General features: G+C 48.1%; 1 protein-coding gene across 4 annotated transcripts in view; it reads left to right on the top strand.

Annotated features, from left to right (window-relative positions):
• The window catches only part of Slc7a8 (solute carrier family 7 member 8), a 59635-nt gene extending 38338 nt beyond the window's left edge, over positions 1-21297 (top strand). For all 4 annotated transcript variants that reach the window (XM_050126224.1, XM_050126223.1, XM_050126222.1 and 1 more), the window contains 8 exons: positions 7141-7266; positions 9185-9338; positions 10036-10159; positions 11819-11922; positions 15891-15987; positions 17190-17339; positions 17999-18176; positions 18415-21297. In XM_050126224.1, the coding sequence (XP_049982181.1) occupies positions 7141-7266; positions 9185-9338; positions 10036-10159; positions 11819-11922; positions 15891-15987; positions 17190-17339; positions 17999-18176; positions 18415-18575 (1094 nt within the window). In that variant the 3' untranslated portion in view covers positions 18576-21297. The remainder of the gene's footprint in view (positions 1-7140; positions 7267-9184; positions 9339-10035; positions 10160-11818; positions 11923-15890; positions 15988-17189; positions 17340-17998; positions 18177-18414) is intronic.
• The last annotated feature ends 3335 nt before the right edge of the window (positions 21298-24632 follow it).

Below are 24632 nucleotides of genomic sequence, written 5' to 3'. Positions count from 1 at the left end.
AAGGTATCGTGCCTGGGATCATCTTGGTATCCTGCACCCACTTGCCTTGCTAGAAGTTGGACCTGTGGTCTTTATTTTTGTTTTGTTTGGGGAGCGGGGTTGTCCGTGTAAACCTGAAGCTATCTGGAATACAGGGGGATTTGGAGGAGCCCAGTGGGATTAGATGGAGGAGGACTATTGTCCTGTGCTGTGGGTTTCTCTCAGAAGAAGGAAGCCACTCTTGTCCATGGCAGGACAGTCACCCAGAGAGGAAGAGCAGAGGGTGTTGCCCTAGTTGTGGGGTCCCAGCTTGGTTGGGCAACCAGAAGAACTGGAATGACATCTTGACGTACGAAAGTGTGCCAACTGCATCAGCGCACTGCTGACCTCAGCTTCTCTAGTCCGTGTTTAGAGAGCCTTCCTCTTCCTGCTGGACTCTGGAGCCTGGGTGTACGATGCCCCGCTGCTCCCTATAGTGCTTCTGTTTTGGTGCCGGGGTTTGACCCCAGGGCACATGGTAAGTGCACACTCCACCACTGAACCACACCCCAGCCCCACCCAGCCGCTCCCTGAAAGCTTTTCTTGTGGAAGCCGGGTCCTGCTTTCTGCTGTTTCCACACAGTGTCTGTCCCTGGGTTCCTCTTTAACTGATCCTTTGTTAAATTACCACAATCTCACGTGGCTTCAAACTGCACAGGTTTGTAGTAGTTTCTCATCGGCCACCAGCCTGCAAATAATGACCTGGAGACTTGTTAATAATTATGAAAGCTTGGCCTTAGCTTAGGCTTGTCTCAACTAGCTCTTATAACTTAAGTTAACCCATACTTTTAATCACTCTTCTGCCATGTGGCATTAGCTCACTTCCATCTTGCACCTCCTGTCCTCTCTCATGTCTCCTGGCTCCTCCTGCATCCCTAGATTCCTCCTCCTCTTCTTTCTTCCCAGGAAATCCTGCCTCTACCTCCTGCCTATCTATTGGCTGTTCAGCTTTTTATCACACCAATCACAGTGTACAAATATCCCACAACATAGTTTGTTGTCTTACTGTCTTGGAGGTCAGAAGTCCTAAACTCAGGTGTCTGCAAGGCCGCGTCCCTGGAGACTCGAAGAAGTTGTTTTAGTTTCTAGGGTCCTCCTGCATTCCTTTCCCCATGGACCCTTTTGTCTTCTCTTCCACCCTCCTTCTCTCCATATTCCATTCCTCCCTCATTTCCATCATCAATTCTTTTTTTTAACAGCTTTTGTCTTCCTCTTTTTAAATTTATTTACTTTTATTTTATGTACATTGGTGTTCTTCCTACATACATGTCTGTATGAAGGCATCAGATCCCCTGGAATAGGAATTGCAGACAGCTGTAAGCTGCCATGTGGGTGCTGGGAATTAAACTCCGGTCCTCTGGAAGAGTGGCCAGTGCTCTTAACTGTTAAGTCAACTCTCTAGTCCTTTTGTCTCCCTCTTGTTAGGACTCTTATAATTACATTTGGGCTTATTCAGATAAACCAAAATAAGCTCTGTGTCTCCAGATCCTTAACTGAATCACAATTACAAATTTCTTTTTCAGTATTTACACATCCTGCATATTAGAATGCTGCCATCTTTTGGGTGGCTATCATTCTGCCTTCCTAGGAGAAGTCTGATGCTACCTCTTCAATGCAAAGGAAGTAAAGGAGAGACTTCTGTGTTATCTAAGCATCCAAGTGTGAGGGTCAAGTGTGAGGGGAGGCTAAGCATGCTTTCTCTGCCAGGAACAAGGTGACTGTTTTCTGGTTTGGGGTTGTTTTTCTTACCCAGCACTGGGAATTGAACCTAAGACCCGTGAATGCTAGTTAAGCACTCTTTCACTGAGCTGTATTCCCTAAAACAGTGGTTCTCAACATATGGATCACGAGCCCTTAGGGGGTCACGTATCAGATATTCTGCATATTAAATATTTACATTATGATTCATAACAGTAGCAAAATTACAGTTATGAAGTAGCAATGAAAACAATCTTATGGTTCAGGGAGTTACTACATTAGGAAGCATTAGGAAAGTCACAGCGTTAGGATTTTGAGAACCCCTGCCTTAGAGATCCCACCACTACTTTCTTCCTCTCAGACAGGATCTTATTAAGTGGTCTGTCTTTTCAACTTTTTCCTTTTCTATTTTTAATTCAGGAAACAAGAGAGAGAGAAAGAGAATCAGATAAGCCTGGAGTTCCACGGAGCTCCAGAGTCCAGCAACCCCTAAGAATAGGCTACAATGGACAAGAACTAGAGTTCTCCAGTACCTTTTCTAGTTAGACCAAAGCTACAAAGTTCCCCTCGCTGGAGCCCCTGCCACAGAAAGCCCTGGGCTGACCCAGGATGGATACTCGCTGAGTCCCGTAGGAGGTCTGTTCCCAACACATTGCTTGTGCTCACCTTTTTCGTTTGGTTTTTAATTTGGGAGCTAGTGTTGAGGGAGGTAGTTAAGACAAAATCTCTCTAGTTCAGGCTGACCTGGAACTCACTAAGCAGCCAAAGCTAGACTCAGACTCACGTCAGCCGGCCTCAGCCTTCTGAGTGTTGGGATGACAAGCTCGCAGCACGAGGTCTAGCTTTCTCTGGCTCATTTGCATACTAGTATACCTGGCCATGGTAGACCCTGTGTAGAGAGGTTGGGGGGGGGGGGGTGTAGAAACTGTTATGTTTCGGGCTATAGTGCAACTGGTCACATCTACATGTGGCTTTCCTGAAGTCACTAGCTTCCAGGTGGGCAGAATTCAGGGTCTAGTTGCACAGAGACAGAGAGAACAGTCATTGGCAGCAGGAAGGGGTGCTGGATGGCAGATGGGCTGCACCAGGCCTCCTCTGCAAGAGGGCCTTGGCCAACACCCAGCCAGTACTGCCTTCACTCTCTGACCTTTCCTCTCTGGTTGAGGCTCAAGTTTCAGCTGCTGTGAGGGAAGCTGTTGGCTGTACCAGGAGACTCAAAGTCCCTCTCTTCTCTCAGTCACGTGCTGTGAAGGGTAGGCCTTGGACCGGCAGCATTGTTCTGAGAGATTAGGGGGCACAGGCAGTCCGCCCAACCCTGTTTCTCAGCAGTTGTCTAACTTTTCAACGGTTAAACATTAGTCAGGGTCTGAGTTCTCGTGAAGGCTGGCGGTAACAGAAGACATTAACAAGACTACAAGACAAAACACCTGCCCTTCAGTCACCTCAGCCTCCTTGAGTCTTGTAAAGAGGATTTTATGTTTTCTGCCCCAGCACGTAGGGAACGATTCCTCCCCTTAGCATGAGACACTCCTGTGGGTTTGTCCTGCTCTTCCTTTCCTCAAGTACTTTCCTGTCATCTCCATCCGCCTTCGCCGCCCCTTGGTGGAAGATAGTTTTCTTCTGGAAAGGTTGAGGGGTCAAGGTGCAAGCCCTTACTTTGTAAATCCTTACCCATCCCTTAGCTACATGCATTTTGTCTTCTAGTCTTCTTTGTAAAAAAGCCAGTCTCCTTCACGCTTTAGTCACGGCTGCTGTTGCTGCCTGGACTACTGGGTATGGGACACCTGGCTTTGTACCCAGCGTTTCTCAGGGCCCTGGGGAGAAGACGAGGTCATGGTCAAGTTGTTGAGAGTGATTCGGGTTGGATGGTCACCAGGCACATGATCCTGAAATCCTTACTGAATTGAGTAAGATAGCCAAACGTGTATTTATCAAGCTCTCTGTCCATCTGGAACATTCGAGTATTTACAAAATGTTCTCCCTGTTCAGGCTCTGAAAATCCTTCTTCCAGGAACATGTTTTGATTCTTCAGCTACGGTAGCAACCTGACTAACAGCTCTTGTGTGAGGAATCAAGAGTTTCTACTCTCAAAAGTCAGTCTTTCCCTAACTCTTTCAACTCTATGAAAACAACTAGGGATTGTCTCCCTGATTAATGGAATGCTAAGGGAATAGGGGAGAATGGTATGTGCTGTGGAATTCAGAGAGAGATTGGAGAACGAACGGATCATTGCACTTTTTTCCTTTATTAAATATTTGTTGTGCATCTGCTATGTGTAAGCACTGATAATATGCTTGGGAGTTAAAGATGTAAAAAAGATTGAAAAAAACAAATTTTATATATATTTNTGGGGGAGGGGGAGGGAAATGGGAGACGGTGGCGGGGAAGAGACAGAAATCTTTAATAAATAAATAAATAAAGGCATGTTCACCACTGCCCAGTGTATGTACAGTATTTAAAAGAATAAACATAATCTTCTGGAATTTCTAAATACTAAAGATATAGTATTCAGTGAAAAGAATTCAGAGTAAAGTCTAATGTTTTGTATCATTTATCTAACTATAAAAATCAGCAAAGTTGTAACTTATAGGACTCATATCTAATTATGCAGTAAAAGAATAGGAGGACACATAGAACTGGCAAGCAATCAATTCATAAAGAAGTTACCTATTTCCACTTTGAGGGAGGTGTAGCCATGCCAGAGACATATGCTGGGCAGAACTTTGCAGGTAAGCCACAGCCACATGGCGATAGAAAGATTAATAGAAATGGGTTAAATTAAGATGTAAGAGGTAGCCAATAAGAAGCTAGAGCTAATAGGCCAAGCAGTGATTTAATTAATACAGTTTCTGCATGGTTATTTCAGGGGTGAGCAGCTGGGAACAAACAAGTGGTCCTCTACTATGGGGAGGGGTGGTGGTGGTGCATGGTTCACATGTATGACCACTGGTCTGCATTGTGCCATTGAGGAAGGCAGAACTGAGTGGCCAGTCATTGGGATACTGTTATTAGAATGGATCAATGCAATTTTCATGGGAATTCAGTTTTTGTTCCCTTTATTACATGACCAAACCAACCAACCAAACAAAGAAACAAACAAACAAAAAACAACCAAAAAAAAATTCCCCAAGACAAACAAGCAAACAAAAACAGTTAAAAAACACAAAACTTATAAGTCTAGTACCTGGTTACTCTTGGACTTCATGTTGCTCCTTTTTACATGTGCTGCTCCGTAATGCTATCCATTATGATGTTAGATAGACAGAAGGGTCTTATGAGGGATGGAGCCAAGAACCCTCTTCCAAATCTGTAGCCTGACTGTCTGTCTGTCTTTCTGTGTGTACACACATATATAATAGTAATTTATATATTATAATATATAATTTATATATTTTTTAAAGACAGAATTTTAACTGCAGCCCTGGCTAACCCAGTACTTGATGTGTACTCTAGTGTAGCCTTGAACTCAGAGCAGTCCCCCTGCCTCAGATAACTTTACTATGAATAGGTACCACAATAAGATATAAGCAAAATGGTGTAAGACTGCTCCCTCCAGGAAGGACAAACCTTGCACCTTGACTGTAAGATGTGGTTGCTATAGCTTACCCTGCGGGGCGTGTTGTCGGGAATCAATAACATGACAAAGTACCGGAACAGGTAGATGGGGAAGGTGAAAGGAGTTTGCGGGTTCCAAACAATCAGGGAAGAAGATCACAGATAGCTAGTGATGCAGGACTTTCCTGCATTGTTGACACGTCCCAAGGACCTAGCGCAGTTAGAACGCACTTGTGGACAAGGTGTCGCTGTGACTCAGCATTCAAGTGAGCCGTGAAAGGCAGGAGGGACCTCTTGCTTTCTCAGTACTGTGGGCAACTTCTGAGCACTAGAGACTACCCTGACCACTACTTCAGGAAAAGGAGAGCCAGGAACATTCTTTTCCCCTTTGTTCTCAATAAATTGTTTGCAACAATCTGGAAATTAAGAATCATGCTTTTGCCAGGCGTGGTTGTGTGCACCTTTAATCCCAGCACCCGGGAGGCAGAGGCGGGCGGATCTCTGTGAGGTCGAGGCCAGCCTGGTGTATGGAGCGAGTTCCAGGACAGCCAGGACTGTTTCACAGAGAAACCCTGTCTTGGGAAAAATTAAATAGACAGATAGATAGATAGATAGATAGATAGATAGATAGATAGATAGATAGATAGATAGAAAGAAAGAAACATTTTCATCTCAGTGCAGGGAAACCGCCTGTTCAACAGTTTGTCTCTATTTTTTTCTGATTTTTAGGCAGAAAGATGACAAATGCCTAGAGTTTACTTTTCTCTTTTGTTAAAATTATATTGTTCTGTATATATAAAAAATTATATGCCACCATGTGCAGATCTTTGCAAGTTTGGGGGTCTTGGGGGGGGGTCACCTGATAAGAATTTAGTGTTTTGAGACAGGGTGTCATACTGTAGCCCAGGCTAGCCAAAACTCTTTATGTAACCCACACTGGCCTCGAACTCTCAACAGTGCTTCTGTGTCCTCACCCAGGCCAGACTACAGGCCTGGCCTCCATACCGCGTTTCTTTGTAGGTAGCTTTAGATATATAATCACACCAAACTGGCAGGACCTGAGTAGCCGTCAGAATGGAAAAAAATAACCTTGTAGCTAGATAAGAAATAAATAGTACCTAACAGTGAAAACAAACTGTTAATATATAACAAAATGAGTAGATCTCAGTGTAAGAAATCAGATCCAAAAGCCTACGTATTCTAGAATTCCTTTTGTGTGACATTTTGGAGCAAAACTCAAGATTCCCCGTGGTGGGGGAAGAGGACAAGTGATCCACAGGAGCAGGCTACAGGCACACTTTAGAATGCTGGAATATCAAGTGTAATCATGGTTAACAATCCATTTGTCAAATCTCATCAGAATGTACTCTTTAAGAAGGTAGATTTTGAGGTGGATGTGGTGGCACAAACCTGTACCTCAGACACTTCAAGAGGAGGCTAAGGCAGGAGGGCACAAATTTTTTGTTGTTGCTGCTTGTTGCTGTAAGGTGAATTTTGTACTTTAATGGCCTAAGTAACAAAAGTCCTTAACCTTCTGTTGCTCCAAAACCTGACTCAGGAAGGCAATATCCAAGATTATACTAGTGGCTTGGCGTTCCCCACGAACAGATAATAACTGGAATCCGAAGTTCATTCTGTACCCTGATCGTGAACAAGTCTCCTGAGTCAGTGCCCACACGTCCCTGCCTATCTGGCTTCTAGCCCTGGACCGGGAATGAATGCTCTGACCAAGCTCTAATTTGGGGCATGTAATCCCCATTGTAACCTATTAACCCAGCCAAAGTTTCTGGTCACTGGGGCTGTGGGTGTGAGGTCGGGAGGCAGTGTGTCCTGCAGACTCTGAGGGCGTATCTGGTACTGTCATTTCAGTGCTGCTGACTTGGGTCAACTGCTCCAGTGTCCGCTGGGCCACCCGGGTTCAAGACATCTTCACTGCTGGGAAGCTCCTGGCCCTGGCCCTGATCATTATCATGGGCGTTGTGCAGATATGCAAAGGTAATGTCGTGGGGACCACGGGGCTCCGCACAACTCCTCACCCACCCTTCGCCTGGATGCATCCCGAGGTTTCCTGGCTGTGACTTAGACTGACTTCTGTTGTCCCTTTGCTTGACAAAGGATATGAGACATTGTTCTTAGGGTTAGGGACTCCCCACCTCCACTCCCATATGCCATCTTGCGAAGATCCATCCCTCCACACTTTCCTTGCGACAGCTAAGCGAGGGCCCCAGATCGCTGAACTCAGTTGCCCTTTTGGCACAACCCCAGGGAAGATGTTTTTTACATTCTCTGTTGTGCTTTCTTAATATCTTAAAATGAAGACCAGGAGAATCTTATGCATTTCAATATTACTCATAATCTCCGGGGGAAAGAGCTCTGCATTCTTGAGGTCTCTGCCAACATTTCCCATTGGATTTGATCTGTATTTGGTTTCCATGGGACCCGCAGCACTGCTGGGCTCTGCACTGTGGCGTCACTGCCTCTTGGAGAAAGTGAGATGAAAAACGGGAGCACCTCCTGCCTGCCCCCCAGCTCTGAAGGCAGAGCGGAGGCCCTGCAGACAGCATCTGTGCTAGATGCCCCCCTGACCGTGTTCATCAGCGGCATTAGGCCCTTTGCGGGAGGCCATACGGTTTCCAGGAATCTAGGCTTAGGAAACATTGTCCTGTCTTTTCAAAGATGATGAATTCTTCCTAACCCGATCTCAGTTCTTTCTCCTGCTCACACAAAGCTCCTCATTTCCTGTCCTAATGCTGAGCTGCAGATGTCTAAATAACACAGCCAATTACTCTGTTTTATCCCTTTTTAGTCAGCAGCTATGGGTATCTGTGGTATGGTATGGTGTGTGTGTGTGTGCATGTGGGTGTGCATGTGTGTGCATGTGTGCATGTGGTGCACATGTTTGTGTGCGTGCGTGTGCATGCATTGTGTGTGTGTGCATATGTGTGTACTCAAACCCAGGGGAATCAAACCAGGGCCCTGTGCAGGTCCAGCCAGTGCTCTGAATTGCTAAGCCATCTCTCCAGCCCAATGCCAGTTCTTTGAGGGTCCACAGTATTCAGAAACTGTGGTATATTCTGGAAAGGCAGTTTAAAGGCTCTTTGCTGGCCGGGCAGTGGTGGCACACGCCTTTAATCCCAGCACTCGGGAGGCAGAGGCAGGCAGATCTCTGGGAGTTCGAGGCCAGCCTGGTCTACAAGAGCTAGTTCCGGGACAGGCACCAAAGCTACAGAGAAACCCTGTCTCGAAAATCAAAAAAAAAAAAAAAGAAGTGATGGGCTATTCGCAAAGCAAGCAAAACATGCCTAGACTGACAGGGTGCTGGAGTTCTGTGTGAGCTTGCATTTGACTGACAGTTGTTCCTTATGCTTTCTTCATAAAAACGCAAATCTATGTCAAGGAAAGTTATCAGAAGACTGCTATTGATGCTAACCTCCCCATTTAGATGAACCTTCCTTCCAATAACATTGCCTTTTAAAAAAGGACAGTTTGCCAGGCATGGTGGCCCATATCATCCCAACACTAGGGAGGCAGAGGCAGGAGGATATCTTTAAGTACAAGGTCAGCTTGGTCTACAAAGCAAGTTCCAGGACAGTCAGCACAGTAACAGAGAAACCCTGTCTCAAAAAAAAAAAAAAAAAGAAATAAAATAAAAATAATAAAGGACATTTTGAGATGTGCTTTGAACCTGAACCCTTGTTTGGACGCATGGTTCTGAGGTGCCGGGGCCTGAGAAGCTCTGGGCCTGGATCTCCCCACTGCTCTTAGCTCTCCTCTCACACAGTGGGTTCACTGATGACCAGACAAGAAGCTGGCATATCCCCACAGGGGAGGGCAAAACAATGTATGAGGTGGCCAGGGGCTGCTGAGTCTGGGCTCGTCTCTCTGAGTAGCCTCCTGCCTGTTGTATCCACAGGAGAATTCTTTTGGTTGGAGCCAAAGAATGCATTTGAGAATTTTCAAGAACCTGACATCGGCCTCATCGCTCTGGCTTTCCTCCAGGGCTCCTTTGCCTATGGAGGCTGGAATTTTCTTAATTACGTGACTGAGGAACTTGTGGATCCTTACAAGTGAGTCAAAGCATCCGTCCAGGTCTTCTGGTGACCCTTAGGCCACACGGTGCCCGACGCTGGGAAAGGGAACACAAATCCACATCTTACCCCGTCCTGGCTGTGTCCTGCTCTTTCAGGAAGCAACAGTTCATTTCCCAGGAATTTGAACCACTTGCTGTCCACCTTGCTAAGAAAAGAGAAAGGGACCTATGACTGTCCCAGGGCAAGTAGAGAATCAGAAAGCTGGGTGAGGCGGTGGTGGCGCACCCCCCAGCATGTAGGAGGCAGAGGCAGGTGGATCTCAGTGAGTTCAAGGCCAGCCTGGTCTACAGAGTGAGTTCCAAGACAGCTGGGACTACACAAAGAAACCCTGTCTTGAAAAACTAAAAAAGAAGAAGAAAGTCAGAAAGCTATACAGGCCAGTGTGAGGAAGGAGCTGTCCCGAGAAGTCTTGGCATTGTATCTGTTCAGAGGCAGACCCAGCCTTGTGTTTTAAGACAGCAGAAAGGGTGCATGGTCCAGATCTGAGTGATAAGAAGTGATAAGTAGCTAGCCTAAGCTGTTCCATTTCCTCCAAAATATCCTGCCCCCACCTGAGTCAAAGCCTGTCTCCCAGAGAGAGGAAAGGCAAGATGCTGCAAGTCTAGACTCCTGTGGTCCCCTAGCAGAACACACTCTAGTCCGGGCTTCCCTCTCATCTCGTCTCCCTCCACAGGAACCTTCCCAGAGCCATCTTCATCTCCATCCCACTGGTCACATTTGTGTATGTCTTTGCCAATGTCGCGTATGTCACTGCAATGTCCCCCCAGGAGCTGCTGGCCTCAAATGCAGTCGCCGTGGTAAGAAATGGTCCTGAGTCCCAGACCCAGAGCGCTGATGTAGATCTGCCTACTTAGCCCACTCGCTTTTCCCTGATCCGGTGCCTCATGACATTGGAAGTCATCCCACCGCCTCAGGGTCAAATCTACATGTGTCCCCAACATGTGTCCTAAGTGCCCAGGAGCAAACCAATGGCTGGGTTGGCCAAAACAGCTGTCGTGACTTTTGGTATTGAAATATCTAATGTTTTATAGAACAAGGTCACTGACTCCTGCTCTAGGGTGCCCTAAGCATGCAGGTTATATAAGGAGACAGACTGCTCTTCACAGAGACAGATGCTTGCCCAAGACATACTGATTCTCTCTGTCCTTTCCTTCTCTGGGAATCATGCAGACTGATGGCTCTCATCAGGGAAAAGTGGGTTTTGTTTGGTTTTTGATTTTTTTTATTATTTTTTTTCTTTCCTTTTTTGTGTGTTGCTTTATTTTTTTTCTGTCTTCTTCATTGTATTTTTGTGTTTTTTTTTTTTCATTTATTTTTTTATTTATTTTCATTTGTTCTTTTTCTTGTTTTAGTTATTTTTTTTTTTTTTTGTTTTTTTTATTTTTTTTTTTTTTTTTTTTTTTATTTTTTCTTTTTTTTTATTTTTTTTCTTTTTCTTGTTTTTGTTCTTTTGTTTTTTTTTTTTTTTTTTTTTGTTTATATTTATTCTCTTTTTTTCTTTGTTGTTGTCTGTTTTTATATTTTGCTTCTCTCTTTTTAGGTTAGTATTTTATTTTTTTTTTATTTCTTTTTCCTTTCTATACCCACTTTTCCCTGATGAGAGCCATCAGTCTGCATGATTCCCAGAGAAGGAAAGGACAGAGAGAATCAGTATGTCTTGGGCAAGCATCTGTCTCTGTGAAGAGCGTCTGGCTCAGAGACTCCAGAGAAGGCTGGACCCCCTAAACTGTACATATACATGTGTATATGTACATGAAGATGCGCCTGCAAATTCACAGCCACTTCTTTCTCAGCTAAAGAAACTAGCCAGTCTTTATTTTCCTACCAGCAGAATCTGCTTCTGTGAATTTAGAGACTCTGCCTCGGGTTCATTCCTCTTCCGCAGATGGGAAACTGAGGCTCAAAACTAACAAAGCCAGGGCTGAGAGAGAATTATCTCAGTGGTGAAACACTTGCCTAGCACAAGCCAGATCCTGCACTTTATCCACAATGTGCGTGTGCGTGCCTGTACGTTTGCATGCATGGGCGCGCATACAGATGCGTGCACGCACACACATGCATGTTATAAGCCTGTTCAAGGTGGTACTAGGATTTGAATCCAGATCTGATTCATAAGTGCATCTCCGTGTACAGAGAATCCGTAGTGCACACACTGGACTTTCAGCACCTGGCTTCCAATCTTGGCCCCTCCATTGTCCCTGTGGTGTAGGATCACTAAATGCCTCAATTTCTTCATTTGTAACGGAGGCTGAGAGTTAGTTCATTACGTTTATCACCGCCATACCCTGGCCCCTCAGCTAATTAGCCCACAGCATGTGTTCCTGATGTGTAGCTGTCCCTGGCTCTCAGAGAGGATCAGCAGGATGGATGGGAGACAGGCACTCGGAAAGTGAGGAGCAAGCTGGGACAGGGACCTTACCTCTTTCTTGCCACTCACTTCTTGTTTTCTTTCCCAGACTTTTGGAGAGAAGCTTCTGGGGGTCATGGCCTGGATCATGCCCATCTCTGTTGCCTTGTCCACATTTGGAGGCGTCAATGGCTCGCTCTTCACCTCCTCCAGGTGAGTGTTTGCCCAGGGCATTTCTGGGCCACTTTTCTGTGTCCATTGTTCTGTGTGTGTTTAATGGACTTGTCTGTCAGCAGGGTTCTGTGCTACCTCCTGAGTGGTGGCTTTGCAGGAGTACGCATGTCAGTGTGTGTGCTGAGGGGGTCTGCTGCTCACAGAGTGACCTATGTGGTGTCCAGGTGGCAGCCCACTTGCTTTGGCAGCAGGACAGTATCTTGACTACGTTCCTAGAGTCCCTGTTCCCCCTTGTCTAGATGCAGGCTGCCACTGTCCGGAAGGAAACCCTCCTTTGAAAGGGACCAAGAAGGATTCCTATGCTTGAAGCCTCTGGATCTGGCCTCCCATGAATGTCTGGAGTCAGACTCCACAGACTCTGAGTGTTCTAAGGATGTAGTACTGCTCCCTACTCAAGAGGCCACAAGGCTGGGTAGGGAAGAGCAGAAAGGAAACTTTTCCAATGAAAGCCAATAGCCACAATCCCAACCCAAAATTCCTTGGGAAGCCAGAAACATGAGTGGGCCCTGGAGCCTTGCCTCTTCCTATCCAGGGGTCAGGCCCTCCTTTATGTCCTTTTTTCCATCTCTAGAATGGACTTCTGGGGGTACAGATGTCAAAGGGTCACCATTAGTGTGGCCCATAGGGTTTCTATGTCCTCGGAGCACAGTCCTAATTCCCAAGATGACTCTGGGCTCAGCTGTTTGCCAAGCCCCCTGTCACATCCCAGAGAAGTTCCTGTGAGATGACAGACTTCCAGGTTTTCAGGATCCAGAGTGTGGGTATCACCTGGCTGGGGAAGGCGCACACTCACCCCTAGCAACCTCGTGTGCATGTTACACAGGCGCCGTGGCCACCGGGAGGCCCTAGCAGAGGGCGAGCAGTGGAAGAGCAGTGACCCCTGAGGCTCCCTGGGATCTGTTGGAGGACAGTGGCTGGCTACAGTCTCTTTAGTTTGGGGTTCGTCCCTCAGGCAGGCCACACAGTGGTCTGCATGCATGCAGCATAGTTGTGTGTGCATGCAGGAGATGCCAAAGGTGTAGCCTCCCTTCCCAGGCCACCTCTGCTCACCTACTACTTCCCTTCTCCCCTTCTTCCCTCCCTCCTCTCTTTCATTCTTTTATGTCTCAGTTTGACTTGGATAATCCTTGCTGAGCAAGCAGCGTGTGTGGGTGTCCGCGTGCGTGCGTGCGCGCGCGCATGCGCCCACCATACTCTCCATTGTTCCCTAGCTTGTGAACCCGACACGGGGCTGGTAGACCTGGACAGTTGGTCCTGGCTGTATGTGGAGGAGGACATCAATAAGAGCCGGGGCACGTGCATGACGTAACTCATAGCGCCCCCCAGGTTCAGCCTAGTGCACGAGACTCTGCTGGCTGGAAAAGACTGTAGCATGGGGAAAGGGAGGGGCTGCATGTGTTTGCATGAAATTAGAGAAGCTGGCCTGAATAGTTCATGGTGACAACTGCTTATGGGTGCTTGGAGTCGCAGTCAGCCGCCGTCCTTCTGAGCTGCCACTGTTAGCACCACTCAACCCTGTATGCAAAGCACGGAGTGGCAGTGGTCTGTACCAGGAGTGGTGGCACACACCTCTGACCTCAGCCCTCAGGAGGCTAAATCAAGAAGAGCCTGAGCCACATGTAGCCAAAGCCTGTGCACCGGCACACTGTCACCTTCCTGTCAGCCATTGGGGGCCACTTGCCCTAGAGAAAAGTAAAAGTCGGAGACTCAGCAGGTAAAGAAACTTACTGCCAAGCCTGGGGACCTGAGTTTGACCCCGGGAACCCAACTCACAGGGTGGAAGGACAGAGCTGACTTTCACAAGCTGCCATTTGACCTCCACACGTATGCCATAGAGAGCATGCACACAAACAAATAGGAAAATAACTGAGATCGAAACTTTTAAAGAGAACAGGTTGGAGTGCTGTCGTGTAAAGGACAGCCGGCAGTTGCAGGGTGGGTTTTGGTGGCCAGTTGTCTTGTTTTGTTCTGTCTGGAAGAGGCATAAAAAGAGAGAGGGAAGGGCTGCTTTAATGTTGCTCTCTGTGAGTCTATGTCTCTGTCTCTCTCTGTGGCTTATCCACTATTTCCTTCCCCTCCTAAGGGTGTATAATCCCCCTCCCATTGTTTAGATTTTGTTTTTAAAATTACCTTTTAGGCCTGGAGAGATGGCTCAGTGGTTAAGAGCAATGGCTGCTCCTCCAGAGGACCCAAGTTCAATTCCCAGCACCCACATGGTAGTCACAGCTGTCTGTAGTTTCCCAATGCACATAAAGTGAAATAAAAAGAGAGAATTACCTTTTAATGTATATGACTTTTGCCTGACTGTATGTCTGTGCACTGTGTGCATGCCTGGAACCCACAGAGTCAGAAGAGGGTGTCAGGTCCCCTGGAACTGGAATTGCCAAGTGGCTGTGAGCCACCATGTGGGTGCTTGGGAGTTGAACTCAGGTCCTCTGTAAGAACAACAAGCGCTCTTAACCAAAGAGCCAGCCCTCCAGCCCCGTCCCCATCTGTGAGACAGGGGCTCATATAAGGCTAGCCTCAAACTGGAAATCCCCCACCTCAGGCTTGGTGTGCCAGGTTCGCAGGCTTGTGACACCCATGTGCAGCTCAGGATCTCAGTTTTGCATTCTGCATTTTTGTGTGATGTTCTCACATAATCATTCTCTTCTGAAACATGATTTCAAGGGCTGAAGAAATGGCCCAGATTCAACTCCTAGCACCCACACGGCGGCTCAACCATCTGTAGCGATCTGACTGCGTCTTCTGGCCTCCACCGGCATGGCGCACAGACATACATTTCAGGCAAACACCCATACACGTGAAATAAAATCTTAAAAAACTTGATTTTTTTTTTACTTCATAATTTTCTATCTTGCAGATAAATCTTATTTTTTTTAAGTCAGTCTCATAATTTCAAACACTCAGGTCATTGGCAGTCTGACTCAGTGCCAGAGCCTTTGTGTGTCCCTTTCAGCACCTCTCTGTTGTTTCTGTCTGTTTTTAAGAAGTCTTCTTGGAGCCGGGCGATGGTGGCGCACGCCTTTAATCCCAGCACTCGGGAGGCAGAGGCAGGCGGATCTCTGTGAGTTCGAGACCAGCCTGGTATACAGAGCTAGTGCCAGGACAGGCTCCAAAGCCACAGAGAAACCCTGTCTCGAAAAAACAAACAAAAAAAAAATTAAAAAAAAAAAAAAAAGAAGTCTTCTTGGGAATAGAATGCGTAGTTCTGAGGGTACAAACTTTGAGTGCCAAAGTTTAAGTGTGACCGCTAAGTTGACAGTTAGGGACACCAGACACCGAAATAGATACCTCAGGACTTCTACCGGCTCTCACAGGCTCCCACCTGCCCTTTTCCAGTCCACCGCCCCTCTCCACTCTAACAGAAGCAGCTGCTCTCTGAATAGAATGAGGATGTTTTTAAAGCATTGCACGGGAAGCCCAGAGCTGTGTGTCGAGGAATCAATAGCCCTTAAGGGTGAGAAGGTTCTCATTTAAAGGAGAAATATGGCCAGGTAAAGAAAGGGACAAACTTTAATTCCAACATTCAGAAAATGGAGGCGGAGGGTCAGGGATTCCAGGCCTGTCTTGGCTACAGAGACGTTCCGGGCCACATAGGCTGCATGAGAATGGGTCTCAAAGAGCTGAAACTGAAAAAGAAGGCAGAGAAGCCGTTCCTGGAGCCTTGAAACAGGGGACTGATTCGGAGGGAGCCAGCCAGCTCACACTCTCAGTCTCCACATGCCCAGGCTCCGTCCACCTATCTCTTGGCTGCCTCTGGTCTGCCAGTGCCTGTGTTTGGGAACATGGGTCCTGTGGCTAATGGTCTGGAAAGTGCGCACACAAAGGCAGGACCCGGCTCGTGGAGGGTGCTAGTGTGGGGGCCAAAGGTGGGCGTGAATGAGAGAGCCTCGGCTTAGTGGTCCACAGGCTATCCCAGGCTGACTGACTTTTCTCCTCGCCAGGCTGTTCTTTGCTGGAGCCAGAGAAGGCCACCTTCCCAGCGTGTTGGCCATGATCCACGTGAAGCGCTGCACCCCAATCCCAGCGCTGCTCTTCACAGTAAGGCCCCCTGCTGCTACTGGCCTCGTGCAGATCCTTCCCACGCCTTGTGGCTAGCCTGGGTTGGGACTCACACCATCTGCACACACACACACACACACACACACACACACACACACCTGTCCCCCTTCTGGTCTAGCTCTGCATTGCAGTAAGCCCCGGCTGAGATAGCATGTGTGGCCATGGCAATGCTTTGTGAAGGTCAGGGAATATAATTAGAGAAGATCTTAAACACCCACAGCTCTCAGGCTGGCTCATTTTCCCTCTCCTCTCCTATGGAGTCAGACTGAAAAGACAGGATGCCACAGTCTCCCAAAAACATGTCTCTGTCCCTGGCTTCACTGGCACCTGCTACCACAAGGGTACAGCACTGAGCCTCAGCTTGAGCTGGTCATGCACACGCTCACCCTTCTCCCCTTCCACCACTTCCTGCCCTGGACCCTGTCAGCCTCTTGAAAGGGGCCATCGAAATAAACCTAGTTCAGGGCACACGTGATAAGAAAAGTCACAGACAGGGGAAAACTCTTGAATTGACGGAGGGGGAAAGGCCACTTTGAATGGGGAAGAAATGGTGTAAAAAGAACAGAAGCATTTCGAGCAGCAACCCTCACCCATGGGTGGCGACCTCCACAGGGGCCGCTTATTAGATCTCCTTTGGTCATTTGCATTACAATCCATAACAGTAGCAAAACTACAGTTATGAAGTAGCAATGAAAATAATTTTATGGTTGGGGGGGTCACCACAATTTGAGGAACTGTATTAAAGGGGGGCAACGTTAAGAAGATTGCAAACCACTACTCTAGAGAGTAAAGGAAGACCCAATAACTTGTCCTCATTACGTTTTTTTGAATTAATTTTCTTTTCCTTCTGAATCATGGATAAAACATTGCAAATTACTTTGAGCCAGACGTGGTGGCACATGCCTTTAATCCCAACACTCAGGAGGCAGAGGCAGGTAGATCTCTCTAAATTTGAGGCCAGTCTGGCTTACAGAGCAAGTTCTAAGACAACCAGGGCTACAGAGAAAGACCTTGTCTCAAAAAAGCCAGAGAGATGCTCCTGGCAATAAAGGTATAAACCATCCTAGGCTACTCAAGGTGGCTGTGAAGTCCCTATCTTGAGATGTCCACTATAAACTAGCACGCCTGGCCTGGAGGGGCAGACCATCCCCTAACTTCTCACCTCATTCTCACTTCTCCAGTGCCTCTCCACACTGCTGATGCTGGTCACCAGTGACATGTACACACTCATCAACTACGTGGGCTTCATCAACTACCTCTTCTACGGGGTTACAGTTGCAGGGCAGATAGTCCTTCGCTGGAAGAAGCCGGACATCCCCCGCCCCATCAAGGTGAGAGGACCTGCCTCGGAGCCCCTCCCTTCCTCTGCTGCATCCAGGGTGGGGCAGATTTTTGAATCATTGTGGCTCTTGGCCACATGTGCATGAGACAGTCATTTCCTTACCTCACTCTTAAATCTTACACCCTGAGTGGGCCCTGGCCCTCCAGTATCAGGGTTCATTACATTATGTCTCTGTCCCAAAGTGAATCTCCTTCTGTCTGCTTGTATACATTTTAACCGAGACCCATTCTAACTTGAGACCCATTTGGTGCATCCAGGTGAGGCCTGGCCTGGAAGTAGATGTGAAGACAAAAGCCAAAACAGACCCAGGTTGTTTCTTTGCTCCCCCTCCAGGACCTCTTGCAAGTGTACACTAACGCGCTTACCGGCTTCTCAGTCCCCTGGGCTTCTCTGGCTGCCACAGGCACTTATATGAGTCATGAGGTCTTATCTGACCTCACCTGGGAGGGGCCCTTACTTCCCTGCCACACTGCCCGATTTCACCAGCATCTATCTGTTGATAGAGCACCTATAAGAGCCCGAAGTGTGGGATGCAGAGCTGAGTGAAGCTCAGCCATTGCCCTCAAGGAGGAGGATGAAGAAGAGAGAGGGTGCCCTCATCCTAAAGCCTCTGAGAGCCACATAACTTACAGTGCTTCTGTCCCACAGATCAATTTGCTGTTTCCCATCATATATCTGCTGTTCTGGGCCTTCCTGCTGATCTTCAGCCTGTGGTCGGAGCCAGTGGTGTGCGGCATTGGCCTGGCTATCATGCTGACGGGAGTACCTGTCTATTTCCTGGGTGTCTACTGGCAACACAAACCCAAGTGTTTCAATGACTTCATTGGTAAGTAGTGGCTAGAGAGAGGGCCTCTCGGGTAGACATAGAGCAGTCTGATGGAGGAGCCCTACCTTCACTTGAGTCCACAGGGCTCCTCATTCAGAGCCAGGAATGACAGATGTCTTCAAAGACCTCTAAGGAGAGAAGAGCCGCTGGCATCCGCAGACAGACCTGGGGCAGCTGCCAGCCATCCACCAGCTCCACACAGGCACTGACCTGGTTTCTGTATTGTTCCTTTCCACAGAGTCACTAACCCTAGTGAGTCAGAAGATGTGTGTGGTCGTGTATCCCCAGGTGGATGGGGACTCGGGGGCAGGGGAAGCAACCGATGACATGGAGGAACAGCAGAAGCCCATCTTCCAGCCTACTCCTGTCAAGGACCAGGACTCAGAGGAACAGCCCTAGCCCTGAGGACTGCTGTCCCTTTAACTGACCACTCCCCACTTCATCCTCTCTGCCCTGCATCCCTGCCTATGTCCCCCTAACACACACACACACACCTATACTTCTGTCAGGCAGGGCCAAGTCCTGGGTGTCCTCAGTGACACGTTCTAAACAAAGACACTGACCTTTGTACCCAAAGAACCCACTTCCGGTCCCAAGGCCCATGGTCGAGGTCAGTGCACCAGGGCCTGCAGGCACTCCAAGGGTTAGAGGAGACTGGAGGTGCCATGGGTACCCTGCAGGACTCTTCCTCCTGGGCCCATGCCCTTCCGGTGCCTCTAAGAAACCCGGGTTCACTGCTGCTGCTTCTCCCTAGTTCTGAGCCCAGGTGAAGCTTCAATTGGGAAGGAGGTGGCAGCACAGTGGGCTGCTGGGGAAGGCAAAGCAAACACAAGTGTCACCACTCACCGTCTTCTGGAGAGACCGAAATGCCTCTTCACTCACCGGGGACCCTGTACCTACCACTCACTCCACTGCCCAGCCTAGGCCCCCTGCTGAGAAACTTCCCTTTCAGGATGCCTCCTCCCTACTGAGCTAAGGACCAAGAAGAAGGACCACCCTATCCCCAGCTCTAAGCCAAGCTTGTGAAATACATAGGGGTAGGCTCAGACTGCAGAAGCCAAGCCCTAACCCTAACCCTGCCCCTGCTTCTGCCTCCTGTCTCCTTGTGGTGCCAAAGTTCCCTGAAGCCAGAAAGGCTTCTTACATTCAGTCGAATAGATATATATATCTCTCTCTTAAGGGCAAAGCGACTCAGCCACCCCCACTGGCCCCCTGAGCATCCCAGCCGCTCTTCTCACCCACAGCACTGCCGGCCACCCTTGCGCTTTTTCTTCCCTGGACCTTGGCTCAAGGACCAGGCAGGAAGGATCCCCAAGCCCTTCAGGCCTGAGATTCAGAGTCAAACCAGCCTTAAGTCATCTCCCCTCCAAAAACTGAGCCTAAAAATGCTCCCTAGTTCTATCCTTCAGGACAGACTTGGTGTTAAATGCCTCCCCTGGAAGGAAGGGTGCTTCTCCCTCCCTAGAGATGCTCAGCCCTCATCCTGGGGAGACCCTGTTGCTGGGGGAGTGTTTTCTGAAGGCTGGTTCCTCTCCCCTCCCCCAACTCAAATGATCCCACCACCATCCTGCCATCCCTTTTGGGACAAGATGGAAGGGCAGTGACAGAATGCCACTCCCTTTGGAGAGCTCAGAAAAGTCCCTTCCACGAGACCTACCGACCTGTGCTCTACGGGAAGATAACAGTGTTTGCCTTGTCCTGGCAGCCTCCGTACCTGCTGTGCCAAGGACCCCACGCCCCATTCCATCTACTTAAACTGGAATACCCCAGGGCCTTTTCCTGACTTCTCACCTAGCTCACCTGACCCCTAACTGGTGAGAGGCTAGGTTTGGGCTGATTATGGTCCTTCAGAGTGCAGTCCAGGCAGGCTGTGGGGCCTCTGGGGGACCAGGGACCATCCCTCCATCCATTTCTTCTCATTCCTTCAGCCTCTACCCACCCCCTCCTTGAATTATTATCTTTTTTTTAAGTGGATGCCTTACTTTTTTGGATAAATATTTTTGAACTTGGCATTTCTATTTCTTTTAAATTTTTTAATGTATGGTGGTTTCGGGGGGCAGAGCTAGTCCCTTAATAATCTGTCACTGAGTTCATTTAGGTCTTACGTTTTCTTGGTTTGTTTTGTGGAGTGTTTTCAAGTAATAAACTTTTAAATGGAAATGAAACAACAATGTTAATCAGATGACTGCGGGCCGGTGGTGGCGTGCTGCAGAGGCTGGCAGAGCTCTGAGGGTCGAGGCCAGCCTGGCCCGCAGTAGATCGAGTTCCAGGATAGTCTGGGATACGTAGAGAAAACCTGTCTCAAAAAAGGGAAAAAAAATCAGATGACTTCTGAATCAGAGTCAGTGGACATTTTTTCTTAATCTAGAACTCTTTGGTTGCCAGGTTCCTCTGAGACTTTGTTCCTAAAAGTCTCGGTTACCACACTTTGAGCTGCCCAGTAAATACGGAGCCTATAGCTTCTTCCAGTAACTACCTCTTGTCCCTTCTGTGGCGTCCTGCAGGTCTGCGGGGTTCCCGCTCCATGCACCGTGCTGAAATCCTACAACAGGAAGTAAAGCTCATCACTCCCCAACATCCAGACAGGCCAGGGACCAGCACCAGGCCAAGATGGGGGTGACACCCCAAAGCCTGGGAGTAAAGGCTCTATGGCACTGTGGAAACAGCCCGTAGGGGGTCCGGGAGCCTGTGGAAGATGAGGCTTGTTCACCCAGCTAAGCAGAAGCTCCTGTGAGCTTAGTCACTGGAAGGAGGATAGAAGATTGGGCCAGGACTAGAAAAGGAGAGGAGTTAAGGTCAGCTTGTGTGCTTACTTGGAAATTTTTTTTACATTTATGTGTGTGTGTGTGTGTGCGCACACACGTGCACACGCACACATGCACGTGTGTGCCACAGCACTTGGGTGGAGGAGTGCATCTTGCAGGAGTTCTTTCTTTGAACCATGTGCATCTCAGGGATCTAACTTGAGTTAAGATTGGCAGCTAGTGCCAGGCGGTGGTGGTGCACGCCTTTAATCCTAGCACTTGGGAGGCAGAGACCAGCCTGGTCTACAAGAGCTAGTTCCAGGACAGGCTCCAAAACCACAGAGAAATCCTGTCTCGAAAAACCAAAAAAAAANAAAGATTGGCAGCTAGTGCCATTTTGCCGGCCCCTAGAGATTTTTTTTTTAGTTAGTTAAAAAAAAAAAACAAGCTGGGCAGTGGTGGTGCACACCTTTAATCCCAGCACTCAGAAGGCAGAGGCAGGCGGATCTCTGTGAGTTCGAGGCCAGCCTAGTCTACAAGATCTAGTTCCAGGACAGCCACCAAAACTACAGAGAAACCTTGTCTCAAAAACAAACAAACAAAAAAAAAACACACACACACACACACATTAGCCAGTCATTTACCTCCAATTCCCGCACTCAAGAGGCAGAGGCTGGCTGATCTCTGTGAGTTCTAGGCTAGCCTGGTCTATATAGCAAGTTCCAGGACAGCTGCGGCACTCCTGGTGCTTTGGAAAGTTGATGGACTGGATCTGGTCCTTGCTTCTGCCCCTCCTCTCTACAGTCCTCCTGTGGCCTCCCCTGGGGCACCATCATTCCAGAGCCAGCTCTGCTTACAGACCTAGGACCTGTGGGGAGGAGGAGCATGAACAGCAAGACACTACCCTTCACCACCTGGGAAACTGAGGCACAGGCACGTCCACGCCAAGTCTTAGCCTGGCATCCACACTCTTGCTTGTGGCTGTCCTTAACTCCAGACAGGCTATAAGCTTGCCATCCTTGGAGGCACAAAGCCAGGATGGGGAGATGCTGGGCCAGTAGCTGGTCACAGAGCAGCCCTGTGCCCTCGGTTACCCCACAAGCAGAGGATGGCAGTCCTCCAAAGGTCACCCACTAAACCTTTCTGGACCTCCATTTCCTTTCTCTGCCTCACCAAGTCTCCTCCATGTTGCCCCCATTCTGGTGTGGTCAGGCCTCCCCAGTTCCCTCTCATGTCCCTGGGATTGCCTCTCCCCAAATAAAATGACATCTGATGACCTTCAGCATGGTCAGACGCAGGTGTGGGTCTCTTGAACGGCTCGCACTTCTTTCTAGCCTGAAGCCCTTTTTCTGTCTTAGCCCTGATGTTGCCTTCAGCGCTAGGAACTTCAGGTGTTTGAGTTTAGACAATATTTCTTCTTTAGACACTCTAGGAACCTTTCAGAAGTCATTAAGTCATAGTTGCTCAAGTGTTTTTGTTTGTTTGTGCATTTATTCCGTGTATTTGTGCACTCACACAGGTCTCAAGGTCAGATGTCATTTCTCGCTTTTCACTCCACCGTCCCTGGGACTTTAATTCCAGGCTACAGACTTGGTGGCAAGTGCTTTTCCCTCTCAGCCATGTCACTGGCCCACATTCGTTCATTGTACTTAAGCAACAGGTCTGTGGTTCCGGTGTCCAAAGGCGTCACCGTTTCTGTGGAAATAACAAGTCTATCCCTGAATTTTGCAAGCCATCACACAGATTCCAAATAATCTTTGTCTCCTGAAGAGTATTCAGATATGTAGTGGCATGTGCCTTTAGCCCGCCTTTAGTCCCAGCACTCAGGAAGCCGAGGCAGACAGATCTCTGAGTTCAAGGCCAGCCTGGCCTACGTAGTGAGTTCTGGGCCAGCCAAGTGCTGCATAGTGAAACCTGGCTCAAAAAATAATAAAATAAAATAGTGTTCAGACATGTCAATCTTCCCATTCTTTTATCGTTTTGTTTTGCTTGGGTCTTTTTAGTTTGCTGTTTGTTTGGGGGTTTTAGATGCATTTACTTTGTGTCTGTATGTTGCCTGTGTGTGTGCATGTATGTGTGTGTGGTGTGTGTGCACCGTGTATATCCCTGGTGGTCACAGAATTCAGGAGAGGGCATTGAGTCCCCTGGAACTGAAGTTACAGATGATTGTAAGCCACCATGGGTGGACTAGGACTCAAACCCAGGTCCTCTACAAGAACAACAATACTCTTAACCAGATCTCCAGCCTCTTTTTGTTTTTGAGACAGGGTCTCACTGCACAGCCATAGCCAACCTATAACTCTCTCTATAGACCAGTCTTCCTTCAAATACACAGAGATCCGCCTGCCTCTGCCTCCTGAGTTGTGGGAAGAAGCGCGTGCCACCACATCCAGCTAATTCATTTGTTTTTTGAGAGAGTCCCATTCTGTACTTAGACTCACCTCAAACTCATAGCAGTCCTCCTGCCTCAACCTTTCACGCCCTGAGTATCATGTGATTACAAGTGTAATACATGCTTATCCTTAATTTTCATTCGGGAAATATGGTCGTTGTGTTTAGTAGTTTTATGTCAACTTGACACAAGCTAAAGTCACTGGAGGGGGGAAACCTCAGTTTAAAAAAAATGCCTGCATAAGATGGAGCTTAAACAAGCCTATAGGTTATCTTCTTAGCTAGTGATTGCTGGGTGGTACTGCGCCTGGGCTGGTGGTTCTAGGTTCTGTAAGAAAGCAGGCTGAGCGAGCCATCAGGAGTAAGCCAGTAAGCAGCACTCCTCCATGGTCTCTGCATCAGCTCCTGCCTCCATGTTCCTGCCCTGTTTGAGCTCCTGTCCTCACTTCCTTCAATGGTAGACTAACATACGTGAGTGTAAACCAAATAATAGCTTTCCTCTGGAACTGCTTTTGGTCATGGTGTTTCACCACAGCAATAGAAGCCTTAACGAATACAATCATCATCACAGAAAAGATTAAAAAGAAGTAGCTCAGCCTAGTCTCAAAGAGCAAAATGGGGTAGGGTTGTAGCCCAGTTGGTAAAATGCTTGTCAAGTATGCATGGTGCCCTGGGTTCAATCCCCAGCACCACCACAGGAAGGAAGGAAGGAAGGAAGGAAGGAAGGAAGGAAGGAAGGAAGGGAGGGAGGGAGGGAGGGAGGGAGGGAGGGAGGAAGGGAGGAACGCATGGTGACATACACATAAAATACAAATAAATCTTACAGGGGTGAGGTGGGGGATGAAAACCTTTAATCGCAATACTTAAGAGGCAGAGGCAGGCAGATCTCTGAGTTCGAGGCCAGCCTGGTCTACAGAGGGAGTCCCAGCACAGCCAGTGCTCTGTTATGCAGAGAAACTCTGTCTTGGAAAACAAAACAATGCAAAACAACAACAACGAAAAGTATGTCAGGGAGAAGAAGCCAAGAATGAATGTGCACTTCATGGGCCATCTCTCTGTCCATCCACTGCGGATGAAGACCACCTCCCCATGGGGCTCCCAGTCTGGACTGGCAGGGTCTGGCAAAAGTATCTCCAGAGCCTGTACTCCCTGGTGCTTTTGTGCTCAAAATGCTAGTTTGAAAAAATAAAAAGGTTGTCAAACCTGGGCAGTGGTGGTGGCGCTCACCTTTACTCCCAACACTTGGGAGTCAAAGGCAGACAGATCTCTGTGAATATGAGGCCAGCCTGGTCTATAGAACGAGTTTCAGGACAGCCAGGGC

This window comes from Alexandromys fortis, unplaced genomic scaffold (genome assembly GCF_014885135.2).
Source record: "Alexandromys fortis isolate MF-2015 unplaced genomic scaffold, M_Fortis_MF-2015_v1.1 scaffold_258, whole genome shotgun sequence".
NCBI lineage: Eukaryota > Metazoa > Chordata > Mammalia > Rodentia > Cricetidae > Alexandromys > Alexandromys fortis.
The sequence above is the reverse complement of the archived record's forward strand: the minus strand, read 5'-3'. Positions and strand labels throughout refer to the sequence as shown.